This window comes from Talpa occidentalis, unplaced genomic scaffold (genome assembly GCF_014898055.3).
Source record: "Talpa occidentalis isolate TD23 unplaced genomic scaffold, MPIMG_talOcc4v2.1 talOcc4.6, whole genome shotgun sequence".
Lineage (NCBI taxonomy): Eukaryota > Metazoa > Chordata > Mammalia > Eulipotyphla > Talpidae > Talpa > Talpa occidentalis.
In genome coordinates this window covers 53,121,617-53,139,320 of record NW_023604972.1, presented here as the reverse complement: position 1 = coordinate 53,139,320, position 17,704 = coordinate 53,121,617, and the positions used below count along the sequence as shown (strand labels likewise).

At 36.4% G+C, this 17,704-nt stretch overlaps 1 protein-coding gene across 20 annotated transcripts in view; it reads left to right on the top strand.

Moving 5' to 3' along the window:
• MAPK10 (mitogen-activated protein kinase 10) overlaps positions 1-17,704 on the top strand; it is a 438,482-nt gene that overhangs the window by 169,892 nt on the left and 250,886 nt on the right. For 12 of the 20 annotated variants that reach the window (XM_054688437.1, XM_054688436.1, XM_054688435.1 and 9 more), the window contains one exon: positions 10,947-11,130. The exons of 5 other annotated variants lie outside the window; for them this stretch is intronic. In XM_054688437.1, coding sequence (XP_054544412.1) covers positions 11,110-11,130 — 21 coding nt within the window. In that variant the 5' untranslated portion in view covers positions 10,947-11,109. Of the gene's footprint in view, positions 1-10,946; positions 11,131-12,289; positions 12,300-15,493; positions 15,518-17,704 lie in introns of those variants that run through there. 3 more of the 20 variants (XM_054688443.1, XM_054688444.1, XM_037530739.2) reach the window with 3 other exon arrangements.

Here is a 17,704-nt window from a genome sequence, read left to right as displayed (position 1 = left end):
GAAAAAGAAATGCAAGCCCATAAAAAATTTTTGCGAGTCCCTTGAGATAATGAACTCTATTTTCATATAACCTTGATATCTGGTAATAACTGTGTTCACTGTTTTTTTTTTTTCATTGTAAAACTTAAGCTTTTTATTTTGAGATAATTGTAGAGTCATGAGAACACTGTCGTGTATGCCAGTATTTTAGGGAAGAAGTTGGAAGAGAGGGAAGTAGTATAGTTATAAGAGGGCAATATGGGGAATCCTTGTGGTAATGGAATTGCTCCATAGTTTTTGACTGCAGTGTGTCAATATCCTGGTCGTGGTATTGTGCTAGAGTTTTGTAAGGTGCTACCATTGGGAGAAGACTTTTTTTTGGCAAATGTTTGGATATTTCTTCTGAAGCAACAAAAGATTTCTGGTAGCTAATCTGTAAGTAGGTTACTTACAAATAGTGCACTTAAAAATCAACAGTAAACTCTGAATTTATGTCCTGGCAGGTGAGAAAACCCCAACTATTTACTAACCGAGCTCACTGCTGTTTCCATGGCAACAGAGACCCATCACTGTGTGCAGAGTTGCTTTGATGGTTGACTTCAGCAGTGAACTCTGTGTGATGCTGCCAAATGTCTGGCTTCTGTGTTTCCTGTTACAAGCAATTGTTCCTTATTCTGAATATTAATGACTAGTTTACAAAGGCTGTGGTTTAATTCCACTGAAGATGGATCTGGGTGTCATATGTGGAAAAGTAGTGAGTGTTTGGCCTGTAGTGAATTAAAAACTATATGTAATTGGATTGTACATTCCCTAACTAGTGATGCCAATAATTTATTAATGATGTTACCTTGCTATTATTAGGCAGCTGGACCCAAATGAGAAAAGACAGCACATCTGTTATCATTGAGTCGAAGGCTTTTTCTGGAAGACTTGCTGACTTTGACTAACACCATCCTGTAAATCCAAATGATTGTGCGCACGTTTGCCAGCAGAAAAAGAAATTTGCAACTGAAATGCTTTTATCTGTTTAAAATGTTCCTATATTGATTGCTGTGAAAAGAAAAAAAAGCAGCTGTCTGAAATGCCAGGCTGAGAAATTTAAAATGAGATGGGAATAAAAAAGAGCATTTGAATAGAAGATAAAAGTTAAGCAGTTTTTGCTCTTTAAAAAAATGAAGAGAGTTATAATTTTGAAGTTCTAGTTATAGAGTGGTGTCAATGTAGAGAATTAGGAGCCTCTTTGCTTTAGTCATGCTTTACCCCAGGAATCTGAGGATCAGAATTTTATCATTATATTTCTCTCTGGAGCATAAGTTCCATGATGATGGATTGTTTTCTTCATTGCATTCCTGATAGCCAGCACACAACCTGACATGTAGGAGTACTTGATAAATATTTAATGAATTAATGAAACTCAATGAGTCCCCAGTAAGGAGTTTCTGGTACTTAAGCCCTTCACATATCCTGGAATAAACTATTTGACTCTTTCCTTCATTAAAGAACATTAACAGTCCACCACCATGTCCCTCACCACTACACAGCCAGTGTAGGCTTCCGTTGGTAGTTGCTTATGGCTGTGGCTCCTCTGGGAATTTGTTTTCAGCAGACACCACTCAAAGGTGATTCTTCTCACCAATATCAATTTCTTGTTTGTTTGTTTGCCAGATAGTCACTTTTGGTGGCATCATTTGCCACTTCCAAATCTTTGATTGGCCACCTCTTCTACCCCCTTACAGTGAAAGCTCCCAGTGGTTGCTGTAGGCTAGCACTTCCAATCATGTTCCTCTCCTTGCACCAAACCCGGGTCCTGGTTCTTAACTGGTGATATTTTAGTTATCCTCTCTTCCTCCCACCACCTCCCCCCCATCCCTCCCCTCCTCCAACATTAGGCATTATCTGCAATCATTTTTAGTTGTTAGCCTGGCAGGGGGTGAGGTGGGAATGCTACTGGCATCTAGAAAGTGGAGGCCAGGGATGCTGCTCAGCACCTACAGTGCATGGACTGTCCTCAGAACAAAGACAATTACTTAGTGCAAATGTCACTAGTGCCAAGGCTGGGGAACTGCCCTGGTGCCACAAGTTCTTTTTTTGCAGCTTGTTCAAAACCCTTTCAAATTACATTCTGTCCTCCTCAATTCTTTGTCTGCCTCCACCCCTCAAGCAAGCTCATTTACTTTTTACTTTGAAAGCTTGCTTTCTTTACCTCAAGATGTTGCCAGAGAGAGAGACAGAGAGACAGAGAGACACAGAGAGAGACAGAGACAGATTGAGAGAGAGTCTGAGACTCTTTTTGCTTCCAGTTTCTGAACTCAGTGATATAGTTATCTTGTCAGTAGCCCCAAATGCCAGAGGGTAGAAAGGCAAATATGCAAAATTGAGTTTGAGGAATAATCAATCCTCAATATCTCATATGAAGTTTTGAAGTTGCTTTATAAATAGTAAGTATTTTGTACTGTTCTAAATATCTTTAGCATTGTAGAGAAATTTTGAATTGGGAAATTGTGTATTATATCAAATTCTGAACAACAAATATGGTTAAGCAATCTTAATAATATTTCTAGGACTGGAATTTTATTTATTTATTTTTTAAAAGAGTTATTTATTTATTTATACAAGCACTGGGTACAGTCAGAAGAGCAGGAGGGTGAGAGAATTCACCAGAGCCAGAGCAGGGAGCAGAGCAGGCAGAAGGACTGAAGTACACTGCTGAGGGGAGCAGCGGGCGGCAGGAGAGGTCTGCGCGCCATGTGGGACCCTCCTCCAGTGGCTGGGGAGCAGCCGGGGATCGAACCAGCGCTGCAGAGGCTGTGGGCAGCTTCACAACCCAGCGCTCAACTGCTGCGCCACCGGGGAGGCCCAGGACTGGAATTTTAAAAAATCTTTTGAAACTCCATATTGATCTGAATAATATAGGCACATTTTTTAAAAAGAACTGAAAATTTATACACATATACATATGGGGCTTAAATTTTGGATTCTAACATGAAAAAGTTATATAATTGTATAGTACCACGTAGACCTTTTCAAAAATTTAAGAAAGGAATATCAATTAGTATTTATTTAATGATTTCAGAAGAGAAGCACTTTATTTTAAAAATTCTTTATAAATATTAACTAATTAATTCCCGTAACACTCTATAATAAGAAATGTATTATTATCTCTTTTGAAACATTTGAAAACTGTTTACCATATAATATTCCAGTTTAGCAAATTCATGAACAGTGATTAAGTGTAGCATTTGTGCTCTCAAATACTATAATTAAATCCCCTTCCCAGATGCTTTCTTTGTAAATAGCACAACATGGTAATTTTTAATCTTTGCCTTTAGGAGACTAGTCTTGATAGTTTAAAAGAAAAGAAATCTGGATCATTAATTTACAAAATACTGAGATAAATTGATAATAACATCATGAATTAATATCTACATTGCTAAAATCAAGTTTGTAATCTCCTTTCCTTGTCCTTTTTATTTAAAATACTTAAAAAAGTATAAAAATAAATTATCCATATATTTAAAATTACAAAATGAACAAGGTATTTTTATTCTGAAAATTAATTTCTCTATTGTAATCTGATCCCTATTTATTGCACCACTGATTTGATTCAAATTATAAACACAAAACAAAATGGTTACATCTCACAAGTACTCAAATATTTCTTTGTTTATAAATAGAAACTTAGAGTTACATTAGGACAAACTATAAATATCGATTTTATGAAGAGCAAACAGAATAACTTCTTTTCACTTTTTCTGTCTTTATTTCCACAAATTTATTTCCCATCTTCCTTATCTCTCTTCCCCATAAAGAAAAACAGAGAACTTAATCAGTGTCATCTTGCCTATCATCTTTTGATTGCCAAATCAGGACCTTAGAAACCTGGAAAATAAAGGGTTAAGACAGTTAATACTAGGGCCTCTAAATACCAGGAAACAAAGGGTTAATGCTTCTCATTACTGACTCCAGTATGGTTGTTAGAAAATTTAATTCATTTACTCAGAAGTTGTGTTATGAAACTAAACCACATATTTCAGTGGATCAGGATACCCAGATTCAGATAACTCCTGTCTCTCTTAAATAACCCACGGGCCATAAAAAATACCGAGCTTGTGTCTTTCCTTCCTTGTGACCTGAAATTCACAATAACCTCATTCTAGTAAAATCTCCTAGGAAAGGCGTTGAAATGCCGTTTTTTTGGACTTGCAACAATTGTGGAAACATGACCCACTCTGGCATGCTCAGATGATAGGCAGATGACCAGCATATGACCAACCATGCCCAGCACCTATAACGTCCATTCACCAAGAACTCCTTTGTCTACATTTCCCACCTCCTTTTCATTTAAAACCCATTCCAACCCTTACACAGGACAGTAGTCTGTGAAGAAATTCACATTTTTTGTCTCTGTTATCTGCAGATAATGAACTTCTTTCCTTGGATAAAATTTAGGTCTGGTCTATTTGGGGCATGACCAAGCAATTGAATTTGGGTTTTTTTGGTTTTTTTTTTAAGACTCTCAGAAATTTATTTTATATATTTTTTTATATTCCCCATACAATTACAACCCCCTTATTTTGACCCCAATCCCTCCTTTTCCCGCCCCCCACCCTACTCCCCATAGAGTGTCTCTGGTTCATAGTTGTTTGTTGATTTTGATATTTTCTTTCTTATAGTTATTCTTTTTCCTGGTCCCTTATTTAACTTTTCTAGATTCCTGCTATGAGTGAGACCATCCGGTATTTTTCTTTTTCTTTCTGGCTTATTTCGCTGAGCATGATCCCTTCCAGCTCCATCCATGTTGCTGCAAAAGCAATTGAGTTTGATATAAGGTTTTGGAAGTTGAGTACAAGGGAGAAGGAAAATGAGAACAAAAGAAGAAGGTGATGGTGTGTAAATATTACATTTATGCAAATTACTGAGAGTTTAGGGGATGTTTGAATTAACCGTGATCATACATTGAGAGCCAGATGCAAGCCTATTTGTAACCGTGGCTAGGTTGCAATAGGCAACCAGTATTTATTAAGTAACTACTATGTTCCTGACCATAGGAACAGACAATGTGACACTATGTCTGTCCTCATGGAGTTTCAGGGAAGGAGAGAGTGGAATAGCTTTAGTTCCAGTGTCTGTGGCATTTAATGTCTGCAAAGAGTGAAGGCACCATCAGGGAAAGGCTTCAGGGGTTTACTAGAGCTCAGCTCTTCAATTTTCCTGATGACGCAAGGTGACCATTCTGGCAATGATTTGGTTTATTTAAAAATATAACAGTTATTTTTCTCCTTTTTTGGTGCATGTCACCTTTTTGCTCCCTATATGTGTTGCCCTAACCAGTGGACACCTTTTTTTGTATCACCCATTTGCATACTTCAGAGTACCTGTAGCTCTGGGAGGGGAGGTACTTTATGCATATGGTGTCCAGATTTTTAAGATTGGTAACACAGATTTTTGCAATTATCACTTAAGGAACACCTCTGTGTGATGTAGCTCTAGAGGTGTGAGGGATTGGGGAGAAGAGGGGTAGGACTTGTGTTCTGGGTCCCCTGGAACTATAATAGCTGGAGACAGTTCTTGGTAGACTATCATTCCCCAGGATAATGCACAGATAGCAGGCTGAAACTCAGCCCCAGTTGTTCTGAGAAAGTGTCTTATTTTCTTATCCAAGAGCCTTGGCCTGATGTGTAGGGTGTTTGTTTGGTATACTTCAAGTAACCTATGAAGGTACTCTTCGAATGGAAACCAGTGGGCACAGTCTTTGCACTCTCTCTCTGCCTTGTCCAGCTCATTAATGTCTTCCAGGAAGGATTTTATACCCTGACTAGCATCCTGACATTTGTAGCAACTTTCAAGAGGGCCTCTAGATCATCTGGCTCTGATGGCCAGCAAGGGTTACTACTGTGAGTCCTATAGTTAACAAAGGGTTCTTAAACAGCTATCAACCTCAGGCACATCAAGAGGCAACAGATTCAGGAGCTTCATATTTTTGTGAAAGAGACCTATTAGATTATCATCATAACTATCCTGAGGAGATTTCCAATTAAATACATGTCTAAGTGCTAACTATAAACTTTTCCAGAAACCTTGGAGAATACTATCTTTTGTGCTCTCCCTCTGCCACACTCCAGAGTATCAGCCTCTCTTGGATTTATATTATATTTGTCTGGTGCCCCAGTTTTAAATCTTGTGCCCTGGTTTTTGTTGCTGCCACCAGGGGATGCTTCTTGAATTTTGAGATGGTGGTGGGGAGACTGGGGGCAGGCTATCTCCAAGGCATTGCACAGAGAGAAGATGAAGCATACTATACTTCCTTACTTTCTGTGAAAGAGACCTATTTCCTTGTTCTTACACTTTGGGTGAGGGGCAGACTTCAGGTTTGGCATACGTCTTGAGGACCACAGAGATGTTCTCGGGCTGGGAGATGCCATCTCCCCAAGAAAAAAAAGTCTAGGACCAGACAGCTTTATTGCCGAATTTCACCAAACTTACAAAGAAGCATGAATATCAAGATGTACAGACAAGGATACCACAAGAAAAGAAACTATAAATACCCCTGAGGGACATAGAGACAAAAATCCTCAACAAAATACTAACAAACAGAATTCAATAATACACGAAATGAATCTTAAACCGTCATCCAATGGGTATAAGGGAATGTAATAAGAGCCATGCATGACAAACCTACAGTTACTATTACAATCAGTGGTGAAAAGTTGAACACTTTTCCTCTAAGATCAGGAACAATATAAAGATGATCACTCTCACCACATTTATTTAACTTAATATTAGAAATCCTAGTCAGAGTAATTAGAGAAGGAAAAGAAGGGAGTCCAAATTGGAAAAGAAGTAAAACTGTCCTTATTTGTAGAGGATATAATACTATACATAGAAAACCCTAGAGACATTACAAAAAAAAACCTGTTAGAATAAACAAATTCAGTAAATGTATAGGATACAAAATCAAACAAAAAACTCTTTTGCATTTCTCTGTGCTAATAACAAACTATCCAAGAAATTAAGAAAATAATCCCATTTATCATTGCATTTGAAGAAAAATTATCTAGGAATAAATTTAACTAAAGGATGAAAGACCTATACACTGAAAGCTGTGCAACACTGATAAAAGAAATTCAAGAAGACACAAAGAAATGGAAAGATATTCTATGATCATGAAACTGGAAGGATTAATATTGTTAAAATATTCATACTCTCTAAAATAATCTAAGGGTTAAGTAGAATCCTTATTAAAATTCCAAAGGCATTATTTACAGAAATAGAAGAAACAATCCTAAAGTTTGTATGGAACCACAAATAACCCTGAATAGTCAAAACAATCTTGAGAAGCATTACAGGATGTGAACCCAGGTGTATTCTGACCATACTTGGCCTAAACTTCAGGGGTCTTAGATGTCATTAACTCTCTGCAGCTTTTTCCTTTCTGGTACTCTGTTGCATGTATTCTAGCTGCCTCAGCTCCTCCTGAAGCTCTTCTTGTCTTCTCCGTGCTGAGACTGTGAGAAGGCTGAGTTTCCTAGGTTTCTCCTCCTCTATGATTTTACAGCTGCCTATTGGCAATTATTGGAAAAAGTATAGAAATCACTCCTTTATTTTTCTTATCTTATGGATCACAGTCTTCCTCTCATTTCCAATGTTAGAAAACACTTATTTTCACACACACACACATTTTTTTTTTTTGCAATAACAGTAAGGTAAATCTTTTGGTTGTTGATCCCTCATGGCAAGAAGAGAAGTCCTAGTGTAACTTCTAAGTGCCAAACATATGGACTAATGAAAAGCCTCTCAGAGCTTAACATGTTTTTATTTATATGTGAACTATGGTCCACACTTAAATACCAGTTTACAACGAAAGTATAAATTCTGCCCATATGTTTAGGATTAGGTTGTTTCAAAGTAAACTGGAGGTGAGGATTTATGTACAGAATAGTTCATTTGGGAAGTAATACTAGGAAACACAAGTGGGGAAATGAGAAAAAAAGAAGGGAAAAAAGATGCTAAATGATGTTACTAAACTCACTCACCAGCGATTCCAAAGGGCTCAGTCTTGAAGAGGAACTCTGGGAAGTAGAGTGGAACATACTGTAACAGGGTGGTCCCAGGAAAGGGGGAGGTTCCCTGCCCCACCCAAGGGAGGGTGGAGCTGAGCAGGAAGAGGAGAAGCTGCAGAAGAGACTGAGGAAGGAAGGAAGCAGGACGGAGCCAGGAGACCTGGAGGAGGCGCATGGAGCCTAGAGATACGTAAAGAAACTGCGCTTGTCTTTTGGTCGTGGACTGGGTGACACAGATGTGGGTGAGACCCATGGGGAGGTGACAATGGCAGCTTTTATCTTGATGTTGATTTTGCTCTTTTCCTTCCGGACTTGTCCGGTTGTTTGTGACCCTTCTCTGTGGGTCCCCACTGGAAGATGCTTTGGACTTTTAGCAGGCTTTGGGGCTTTGCTCTGCGCCATTCCCATATGGATGGACTTTTACCCACGAGGGGATGGGTAACTTTGGGTGCTTCATCTAGAAACTAGACTCTTTGCCTTACCTGTATTGTTTCCTAGTTTTATTAAAGTTCCTTCCCATTAAAGTCTCCTATGTTTTGTGTTGATGCGGCGGATGGCAGAACCCTTTTAGAATAGGCAGGTTTGTGGGGTTTGGGCTGACCCTCTCCCTGTCCTATAACAATACCACAAGGCAATCACATTGAAGAGCAAGGCTGATAGATTTATATCTGTCAACTCACCCACCATTTGTTGAGAGTTGCTTCTGTGGAACTTGACTATTTGACTTGTTCTGCATGCAGGCTGAGTGCCTCCCTGTGACCAGAGAGAAGCCCTGAGGCAGAGAGCTTCAGGAATGCATAGTAACCACCTTCACAATGTAGAGGTGAAGGTCAAGGGCATATGAAGGGGGGCATACCAGTAATGTTGCTAGCACCAGACAAAAGACACAAATTAAACTCATTCTAGAACAGAAGTGCTATATGCTTCATTTCAACCTAAAAGACTAAACAGACCTGACCAAATAGACACAGATTTACATTAATCTTTTTTTCTTTTCATAAAAATTAGAGAATGTTCCCTTAGCTTTTATTTCTCAAAAATATAATGAGCACCTAACCTATTTGGAACTCCCCCAAAAAATGAATAACTGTATATTTGATATTTCCATAAACCTGAAAGTTGATCCTCTAGGTAATAACATTTTGGCACATTGATTTTTTTATAGAAATATATCCACATTTTTTATTGCCTTCTTGAAGTACATGAAATAGATTTTAGATTTTGTTGAGGACTTGGTAATTTCATTTAATACAGTGTACTGAAACCATCCACATAGTTGTATTTGTAGATATGGAGAAAAGGAAATTTAGGATAGATAGGTATCTCGTTGTTGTGGCTTTTGTGACAAAACATCTTATGGTAATTTAGTTATGCATTCTTACCTTTCTCATAAAAGGAGAGGAAGTGACAACCTGGGCAGGGAAATAATAATGAGTTATGCAAAAACTGCCACAAGCTCACAGACTGCCATAGTGCTCTCTGGTGTGGTTTCATTGCTCATTCCACTCACAAACTTATCTCCTTTGCTGAATCTACTGCCACTCTTTGACTTATTATCAGCATTGTTCAAAAGAGTGCTGTATTTCTATATCACAAACATACTGATCCCCAAGTATTTCTCATCCATTTACTCAAATGCTTTTCTTTCCAAATGTTGACAGAATAAAATGAGGGCCATGCTTCAATATTTAAAAATTTGTGCTAGAAATGTAGAGGATTATATTTTCTTAATAGTCCTGGAAGTCAATATCATATACTTTTGGAACAGCTCACAGGTGTAACCATTTCTAGATGTTCCTCTTTTTATTAGACAGATAATATTGAGCGCCATTAAAAAAATTCTAACTAATGATTAGACAAATATTGAAAACCTTGTAAGGTTCTTAATTGGTCAACTTCCTTATAAATACTCTTCATAATCAACAACACTTCAAAATCTGAGATGTAAATCTCTCTCCATGGGCTCAATTAGTGAAATAACACTGGGTTCAGGGAGATGTGGGCTGATGTGATTATTGGCTTTCCTGAGGGAACCATGATTGTCTGAAATTTTCTTTTGCTGTAAGTGCAAACATTTATAAAATTATTTAGAAAAAGTTATATGACTACCCATGTATTTATATTTTATAGCAATTTATGGCTTTAGGCCTTGTGAAATAAATTTGTTTTTTCTTGACTTGCTTTACACCAAAAGCATTTAGTTCCTTGGAATTCTTTTAATTTGGAAGTTGGAAAGTACCATTGCTATAAAATGTCAATTTAATAGATAGCTGGTACTTAGAAATACATTCACTGAAAAACTAAAAATTTATGCTGAAATGTTATGATTTATAATTTTTCATCCAAACATCCAGCCTTGCATCAGTTTGAAATGCCAAGATTAAGTGAAATTCTTTTAAAAAAAAAAAAGTGAAATTCTTTAAAAATTGTGTGTTGCCTTTCCTCAAATAAAACCTTGTACTTTTTCTGTACTTATGGGGCCATCAGTGGGTGTGTCTGGATAATTTTCACTAAGAATCATTCATCAGAACATTATACAGCTGTTCAGTAGTCATTGACGTCAGTGTGTAGACAGGAGTGAGGTGGAGCAGGGCTATGTGTAATTGGTTAATCAGCACTTACTTATAAAGCATCACAACGACTCCTTTTTTAAAGTACTGATTTTATACAGGTAGATTATAACTGCAAGATTGAATTCCATAAGGGAAGAAATGCTTCTTTTGTTTCTTGTGTCTTCCAGTGCTAATGCAATGCTGAGATGTCAATAAATATTTAGTGAACAGTGTAACTCCTGTTGTTGTCATGCATAGGTGAAGTCTGAAAAACTTCACATTGATTAGGCCACTAGTGGTGTTACCTGTGCTTGCACTTGCTATACTATATTATAGTTTTTCTATTTCCCAACAGGCTGAATGCTCCTTCAGAGTCACCACTCTGCCTTATATTTTCTTGTATTATCAAAGTCGTCTACACAATGGTTTACATGATGTCTGGTAGACTTTGAACCAGTTGGTCTTTTGTTGTGTTGACAGCACCGCACTGACAAATAGGAGTTGTGGAGCAAGCTACAATGCAGGATGTTGCTGAAAGAGTAAGATTCTGACCTTTTTATAGCATCAATTAAGTGGGGTAGGAGAAAAAAGAGAAAAAAGGATGGATGAAATTGAAAATGTGTTATCATCTAGGGCTTCAGGGGTAGTGAGTCTGTTCCCCAGGTATCTTTATCTGCTTGATACAACATCTGCTGGTATTGTAATTGAAACCATACCCCAGACCCTCACCCATGGTCCCAATTTTATCAACAAGGCATTCCACTGATCATTCTCTGAAACACTGGTCATACATTAGTCAACATCTCCCTGGGCATTCCCAGTCATACCTTGTGATGTATACCCTTGTCCCAGGAGGATCAAACATCTGTTCTTGTTTAACATGAAAGGATCCTTGTAGGGTATGGTATCCTATATTATTTTAGGTCATAAAAGTGATTGAACTGGGTTGTTCTGACCTTGTATTGGAATTCAGAACTGCATGTAACTAAAATGGTGGCCAACCAGGCTGTTTAAGTCTAGCAGACCCACAGTCTTTCAATATTTTGATGTTTTATGCAAGTATCTCTTCCATTTATACATTTGCTTTTTACTAGAAGAAGTTGAATAGATTTTATTATCCCCTAAAGGAGTAATTCAGAAAATCTTTGGTGTTTTCCCAAAGCAGTGTATTAGTTGAGATATGTGGCATTGTTATGATCAACTATCTTAAACTGGGGAAAACACAGCCCATTCTGATTTAGAAAATAGTTAATGGTATTTTGAAGCCATATGAAGTCCTAGACTACAATTTTTGATAACTTTGAAAACATTGAATTTCTCACATGACCAAAAAATGCAGAATTTAAGAAAACAAATTCAGAGAATTGATGAGATTCAGAGAATCTCAAATTTTGTAGAGTTTGATATCGGTTATAATCTGAATACCTTGTTTTTTACCTGATGCAGTTGAGGGCCAGAACTCAGGAGGTGACAAAAACCACAATTTTTTTTTTTTTTGTGGGACTCTCGCTGGCGGCCGGGGAATGAACCTGCGCTGCAGAGGCTGCAGGCAGCACAGCCCAGCGCTCAACCACTGCGCCACAAGGGGAGGCCCCAAAACCACAATTGGATACCTATATCATAGTCTCATCTTTCTGAACTGCATCATTCTGACAAAATTTACTCAGCTGATTTGGTGATCACATCACCAGTTTAACCTCAGAAATCTGTACGTATCAACTTCTTCATTCCATTGTGTTTTCTCATATTAGATTTTCTCCCCCAAATATTTAGAAGCCCTCAGAAGTTGAGTCAGTTTGTTTTATCTCAAGAGCATGAACAATACAGCCCCTTTCGATTAGTTTTAGACAATTCCAAGCTATAGTTTGAATCTAGGCTTGCTAATATTATTAAAGATCATCATCCTTCACCTGAATTATTTCTTATAGCGATAAGGTTTTTAAAAATGAGTTAGGCAGATGTTTATGCTAGTATGTAATTATGCATTAATAGCAGTGATTATAATGCAAACAATAGAATTGTATTGTGCCTGGAACATTTATGGACAATCAAATTAACTAGACTTGAATTTTTTAGAATACCTGATGCTTAGAAATATAAGATAAATCATCATTCATGACATTTTTCTAAAAGAATGGCAGTTGTATTTCCTATCTTGTAATGAACATTCTTAAGATTACTATGCCGCAAAGGGCAAGAATAAATTTGGATTGCATATAAAGTTTTCATGATCCATTTTTGGTTCAAAATACAACAGAAAGCAAAACCCAAAAGTTTATGGAATGAATTGAAAATTAGAATCATCTAGAAAATTGAAAATTAGAATCATCTCTAATACAATTGTATGTTCTATTAAACTATGATAGACAACTCTTTAATAAAGTTTTAGTTGATTGATTATAAGGGGGAAATGATGGATATATTGGTCTATGATCCTAGAAAAAAATTTACTACTCTGAGTTTTACATGATTTTGTCTCTCATCTGGGTAAGTGCTCCATTTTTGTTTTGTAACATTGTGAACAAAACATACTATTTTCCTTGTTGACTCGTGTGTTTACACTCTGGTCTTTCCTAAATGCAACTTAAGGTCCCTGAAGGCAGAACGGATTCTCTATTTCTGTTAACAGTGCGTTCCACTAAATAGCCCCCATGGAAAGCAGTATGGAACAGTCTCAGATTAAAAGTTTATCTGCCATATGACCCAGTGTTTCCACTCCTAGGTATCTATGTGAAAAGTTCAGAAATACTAATTTGAAAGAAAACTTGCTCTCCCATGTTTATTTCAGCAGTATTTATAATAACCAAACTATAGAAACAAGCTAAGTATCCGAAAATAGATGAATGGATCAAGAAGATGTGATATCTACCCATCTGTCTGCCTGTCCTATCTATCAATCATCTACCTTTCTTTCTATATATATATTATGAAATATTACTCAGCGATCAAAAAAGATACGCTGAAGCCATTTGCAGCAATATGGATGAAGCTGGAAGTGAAATAAGTCATAAGGAGAGAGATAAATACCAGATGGTGTCACTTATATGTGGAATATAGAGAAATCAAACTAAGGGTTAAAGATAAACTTAAAAGACCCGCGAAAGCTGACTACACACCTGAAGTATCCAGAAGGAAAAAAGGGCCCAGGAGATGTGGGAATAAGGAGGAAAAGAAGCACAATGCACTATGCACTATGCACTAGCCAATGGGTAAATTGGTGGTGGGTACACTATTGTGGCTATAACTGGTAGGGTGGACCCTGTACTTCCAAAACCACCAAAATAATGTAAGCCAATGTTATCTCAATGGAAAAAAAAAAATGCTGTAACTCACTCTCTATCCATCAGTTTCTGTTGATTCTGCCATTAGCTTTCTTTCCTACTAGTCTTTTTTAAAGTTATGTCACAATCAGACATCAAAACTAGTATCAAAACAAGGGTGGTGGGAATTGTATGGGGACTGTAACCAAGATGAAAATGCATACATTGTGCAAAAATTAAAAATTATGTAAAAATATATATAAAATAAAAGAAAACTTTAATTTTATTTTTTATATGTATTACTTTTATTGAGGTAACAATGACTTAGAATACTGTATATGATTTGAATGTATATCAAAACCCCACAGATATATGTTACAATGTGCACCACTAAAACACCTATAATCCTCCACCAAAGTCCATTAGCACCCCCCCAACCCCTGCTACCCTCCTGCCTCAATTTTCTCTTCTGTAAAATGGCCATAATAATAAAACTTATGTCATATGATTGCTGTAAGAATTAAATGGTTAATATATTCAAAGTGTTTAAACAGTACCAGCACAGAATATGTACTATAATTGTTAGTAGTTGTAATTATTATTACTTATTGGTAGTCAGTAACTCTGCTTCTTAGGTAGTGATGCGAGAGGGAGCAATAACAGAATCTTTATGGGAGTAAGGTGGTAAGACTGCCTTCCCATAGCTCTTGTTGAAAGAGACCCTGCTCTAGGCCAGCAAATAAATCTTTCTCTAGGCACTGGACAAGTCTGCTTCATCCAAAGAGCTGGAAGAAACCCAATTATAATTCTGCTACATTGATCAAGGGGAACAAACCAACAGCTGGCCATTATTTCATTGGTTAGCAGTATGGTTCTTTACATATAACTATACAAATATTAGGCTTCTCTGAATTCATGAATGAAATGACAATGAACTTATATAACTTCTCCCTTCAAATAAATATATCTCTTAAAGTTTTAAGTGAGGAACTGTAAAGAAATCACGGAAGTGTTTTTAAAGATGCAAATTTTGTTTAATATCGTTTAAAGGCAAGATTCCTTGGTGTTGATTAAAATTAACATCTCACTGGCTTCCTCTAATGCATTCACTCCTACCTTTCAAGTTAAATTTCTATAAAAACAGGAAAACACAAAAAGCCATAGCAGGAACAAAAACAAGGACTAATAATTTCCTTTTGCCAGATTTCCAAGGGACTTTCCACACATTTCAAAGTCATGGAAACTAGACTGCAAAAAGCAATGGAGAGTCTCCATTGCAAGAAATTTAGGAGAAAAAACAAAATTTGTTCTTCTGAAAGTATGTCTGAAGATCCTTGCTTCTTCTATTTTAAAATTTATTTTTAATTGAGATCATATTTGAATACTACCACCAGGTAGTATCACTGTAGAGCCCCCATCACCAAATCATTCATAGTCCACCACCACAGGCCCCCATGCTCCCTCCCCTCTGCACACTCACCCCTCCTCCAGTGACTCCCCCTTTATGGAAGCTTTAGTTTTGTGGTCAGCCTTCAAGTTTGGTTTTTAAGCTTGGAGAAGACATCTTATTTCTTTCTCATTCCATTCTCTTGGCAGAAATGAAAACTGGATTTTAGCAGCTCAAAAACTGGTATATAATCTTCCTATCTATGTCCTTCATTCTGAGGTAATCAAATGCCATTATCTATTATCAGCACATTTTTTTTTTTCTGTATAAACACAGAGGCTGACTCTGTGGATACTTAAATTAGTGAGGAAAACAGCACCAGTAACACAGATGCTTAGCATCATTTATGTTTACTCATCTCTTGCTATCCACAGGCTGCTGTTCAAAGGATTTTTCTTTTAATTAATTAATTAATTTTTTAGTCTTTTTACTTTCTTTTCTCAGGTGCTGTTCCCATAGAATTTCTGCCACCAATTCACCCGTGCATCATCACCTCAGCCCCTTGTGCTCCTCCCTCACTAGTTTTGATCCCTCAACCTCCCCCTCCCCACAGAATGTCTCTGATTATATATAGTTGTCTGTTTATTTTGTTTTGTTTTGTTGTTATTTTTTTGTTGTTGTTGTTATCATTTTTTCCCATTGATCCCCTATATTCCTCCTATAACTTTTCACATTAGGTCTTCCAGTTCGTTTAAGAATGTGTACTCTAGGGCCTTCCTGGTGGCGCAGGCGGTTGAGTGCAGTGCCGTGAAGCTGTTGGCAGCCTCAGCAGTGCTGGTTCGATCCCTGCTGGCCAGGGAGATACCCATATGTATTTTCATTCACTGTGTAAAAGTTTTAATTTGAGGTAATCTCAATTGTTTATTTTTGTTTTTATTTCCATTGCTGTAAGGATCTAGTCTCCATAAACATTTTTATTATTGATGCCATGAAATTTTTCAGCCAATATTTCCTTCTATATGTTTTATAATTGCAGGTCATATTTCTAAATCTTTAATCTGTTTGGAATTTATTTTTTGTGCATGGAGTTAAGGAGTGATCAAGTTTACTTCTTTTATAAGTGGCCTTCCAGTTTTCCCAACACCATTTATTAAGGAGACTCTCCTTTCCCCACTGTATGATTGTAGTTACATTATCGTCAGTTAAGTATTGCTATCTGGGCTTTCAATTTTGTTCTGTTCATTTCTATGTCTATTTTTATACAGTACCATATTATTTAATTTCTTATGCTTTATAGTATAGTTTCAAGTCAGGTAATATGATGTCTCCATTTCTTTCTTTATTCTCAGGATTGTTTTTGCTGTTCAAGACCTTTTATGGGTCTACATAAATACTTAATACTTTTCTTCAATTTCTTTGAAGAAAGTTATTGGTATTTTGATAGGGATTGCATTAAATTTATATATTGCTTTTAGTAGACAGTCATTATAACTGTATTTATTCCCCATACACATACATATGGAATAGCTTTCCATCTCCTTATGTCTTGATCCAATTCCTTTAATAATGTCTTGTAGTTTTCCTTGTAAATGTCCTTCATTGCCTTGGTTAATTCCTATGTATTTTGACTCTGTTTGAAGTGATTGTCAATGGAATTATTTTCTTAATTTATTTTTCTTCAGATTCATTGTTTATATATAAAAATGCATCATTATTTGTATGTTGATTTTGTAACCTGCCACTTTGCTGTATTCACTTATTGTTTCTAATAGCTTTTTGGTCTGTCCTTTCATTGTTTTCTCTTTGTTTGATTTTGGTATATAGGTGATATTTACATCACAAAATTTTTCGGGAGAATTACCTCTCCATGGATTTTTAGAAATAATCTGAGCAGAATGATTGTAAGTTATTTAGTGATTTCATAGAATTCTCTTGTAAAGTTGTTTGGCCTGGGCTTTTGTTTTTCGGGAAGATCTTTGATTACTGTTTCAATTTCTATAAGAGTGATCAACTTATTAAACCCTCTCCTGTTTCTTACTGGTGTAGTCTAGGTTTATATATTCTTTTAGAAATATAGTTACTCATAGTAATCCCTTACGATCATTTCATTTCTGTGCCATCTGTGGTAATTTCTTCCTTCTTAATTCTAATTCTTTTTATTAATGTATTTTCTCTTTTCTTCATTAACCTAGATAGAGGTTTATCCATTTATTTATACTCTAAAAGAACCCACTGTTAGGTTCATTTTTTGTGGCCTTTTTAAGTTCTATTTTATTTACTTCCATTTTTATTTTTTATTATTTCCTTTCTTCTACTAATTTTAGGTCTTGTTTGTTCCTCTATATTAATTTGCTTTAGCTATAATATTAAGTTGTATGTTTATGTTTCTTGCTTCTTTTTTTTTTTTTTAAAGATTTTTATTTATTTAGTTATACAAGCACTGGGTACAGTCAGAAGCGTAGGAGG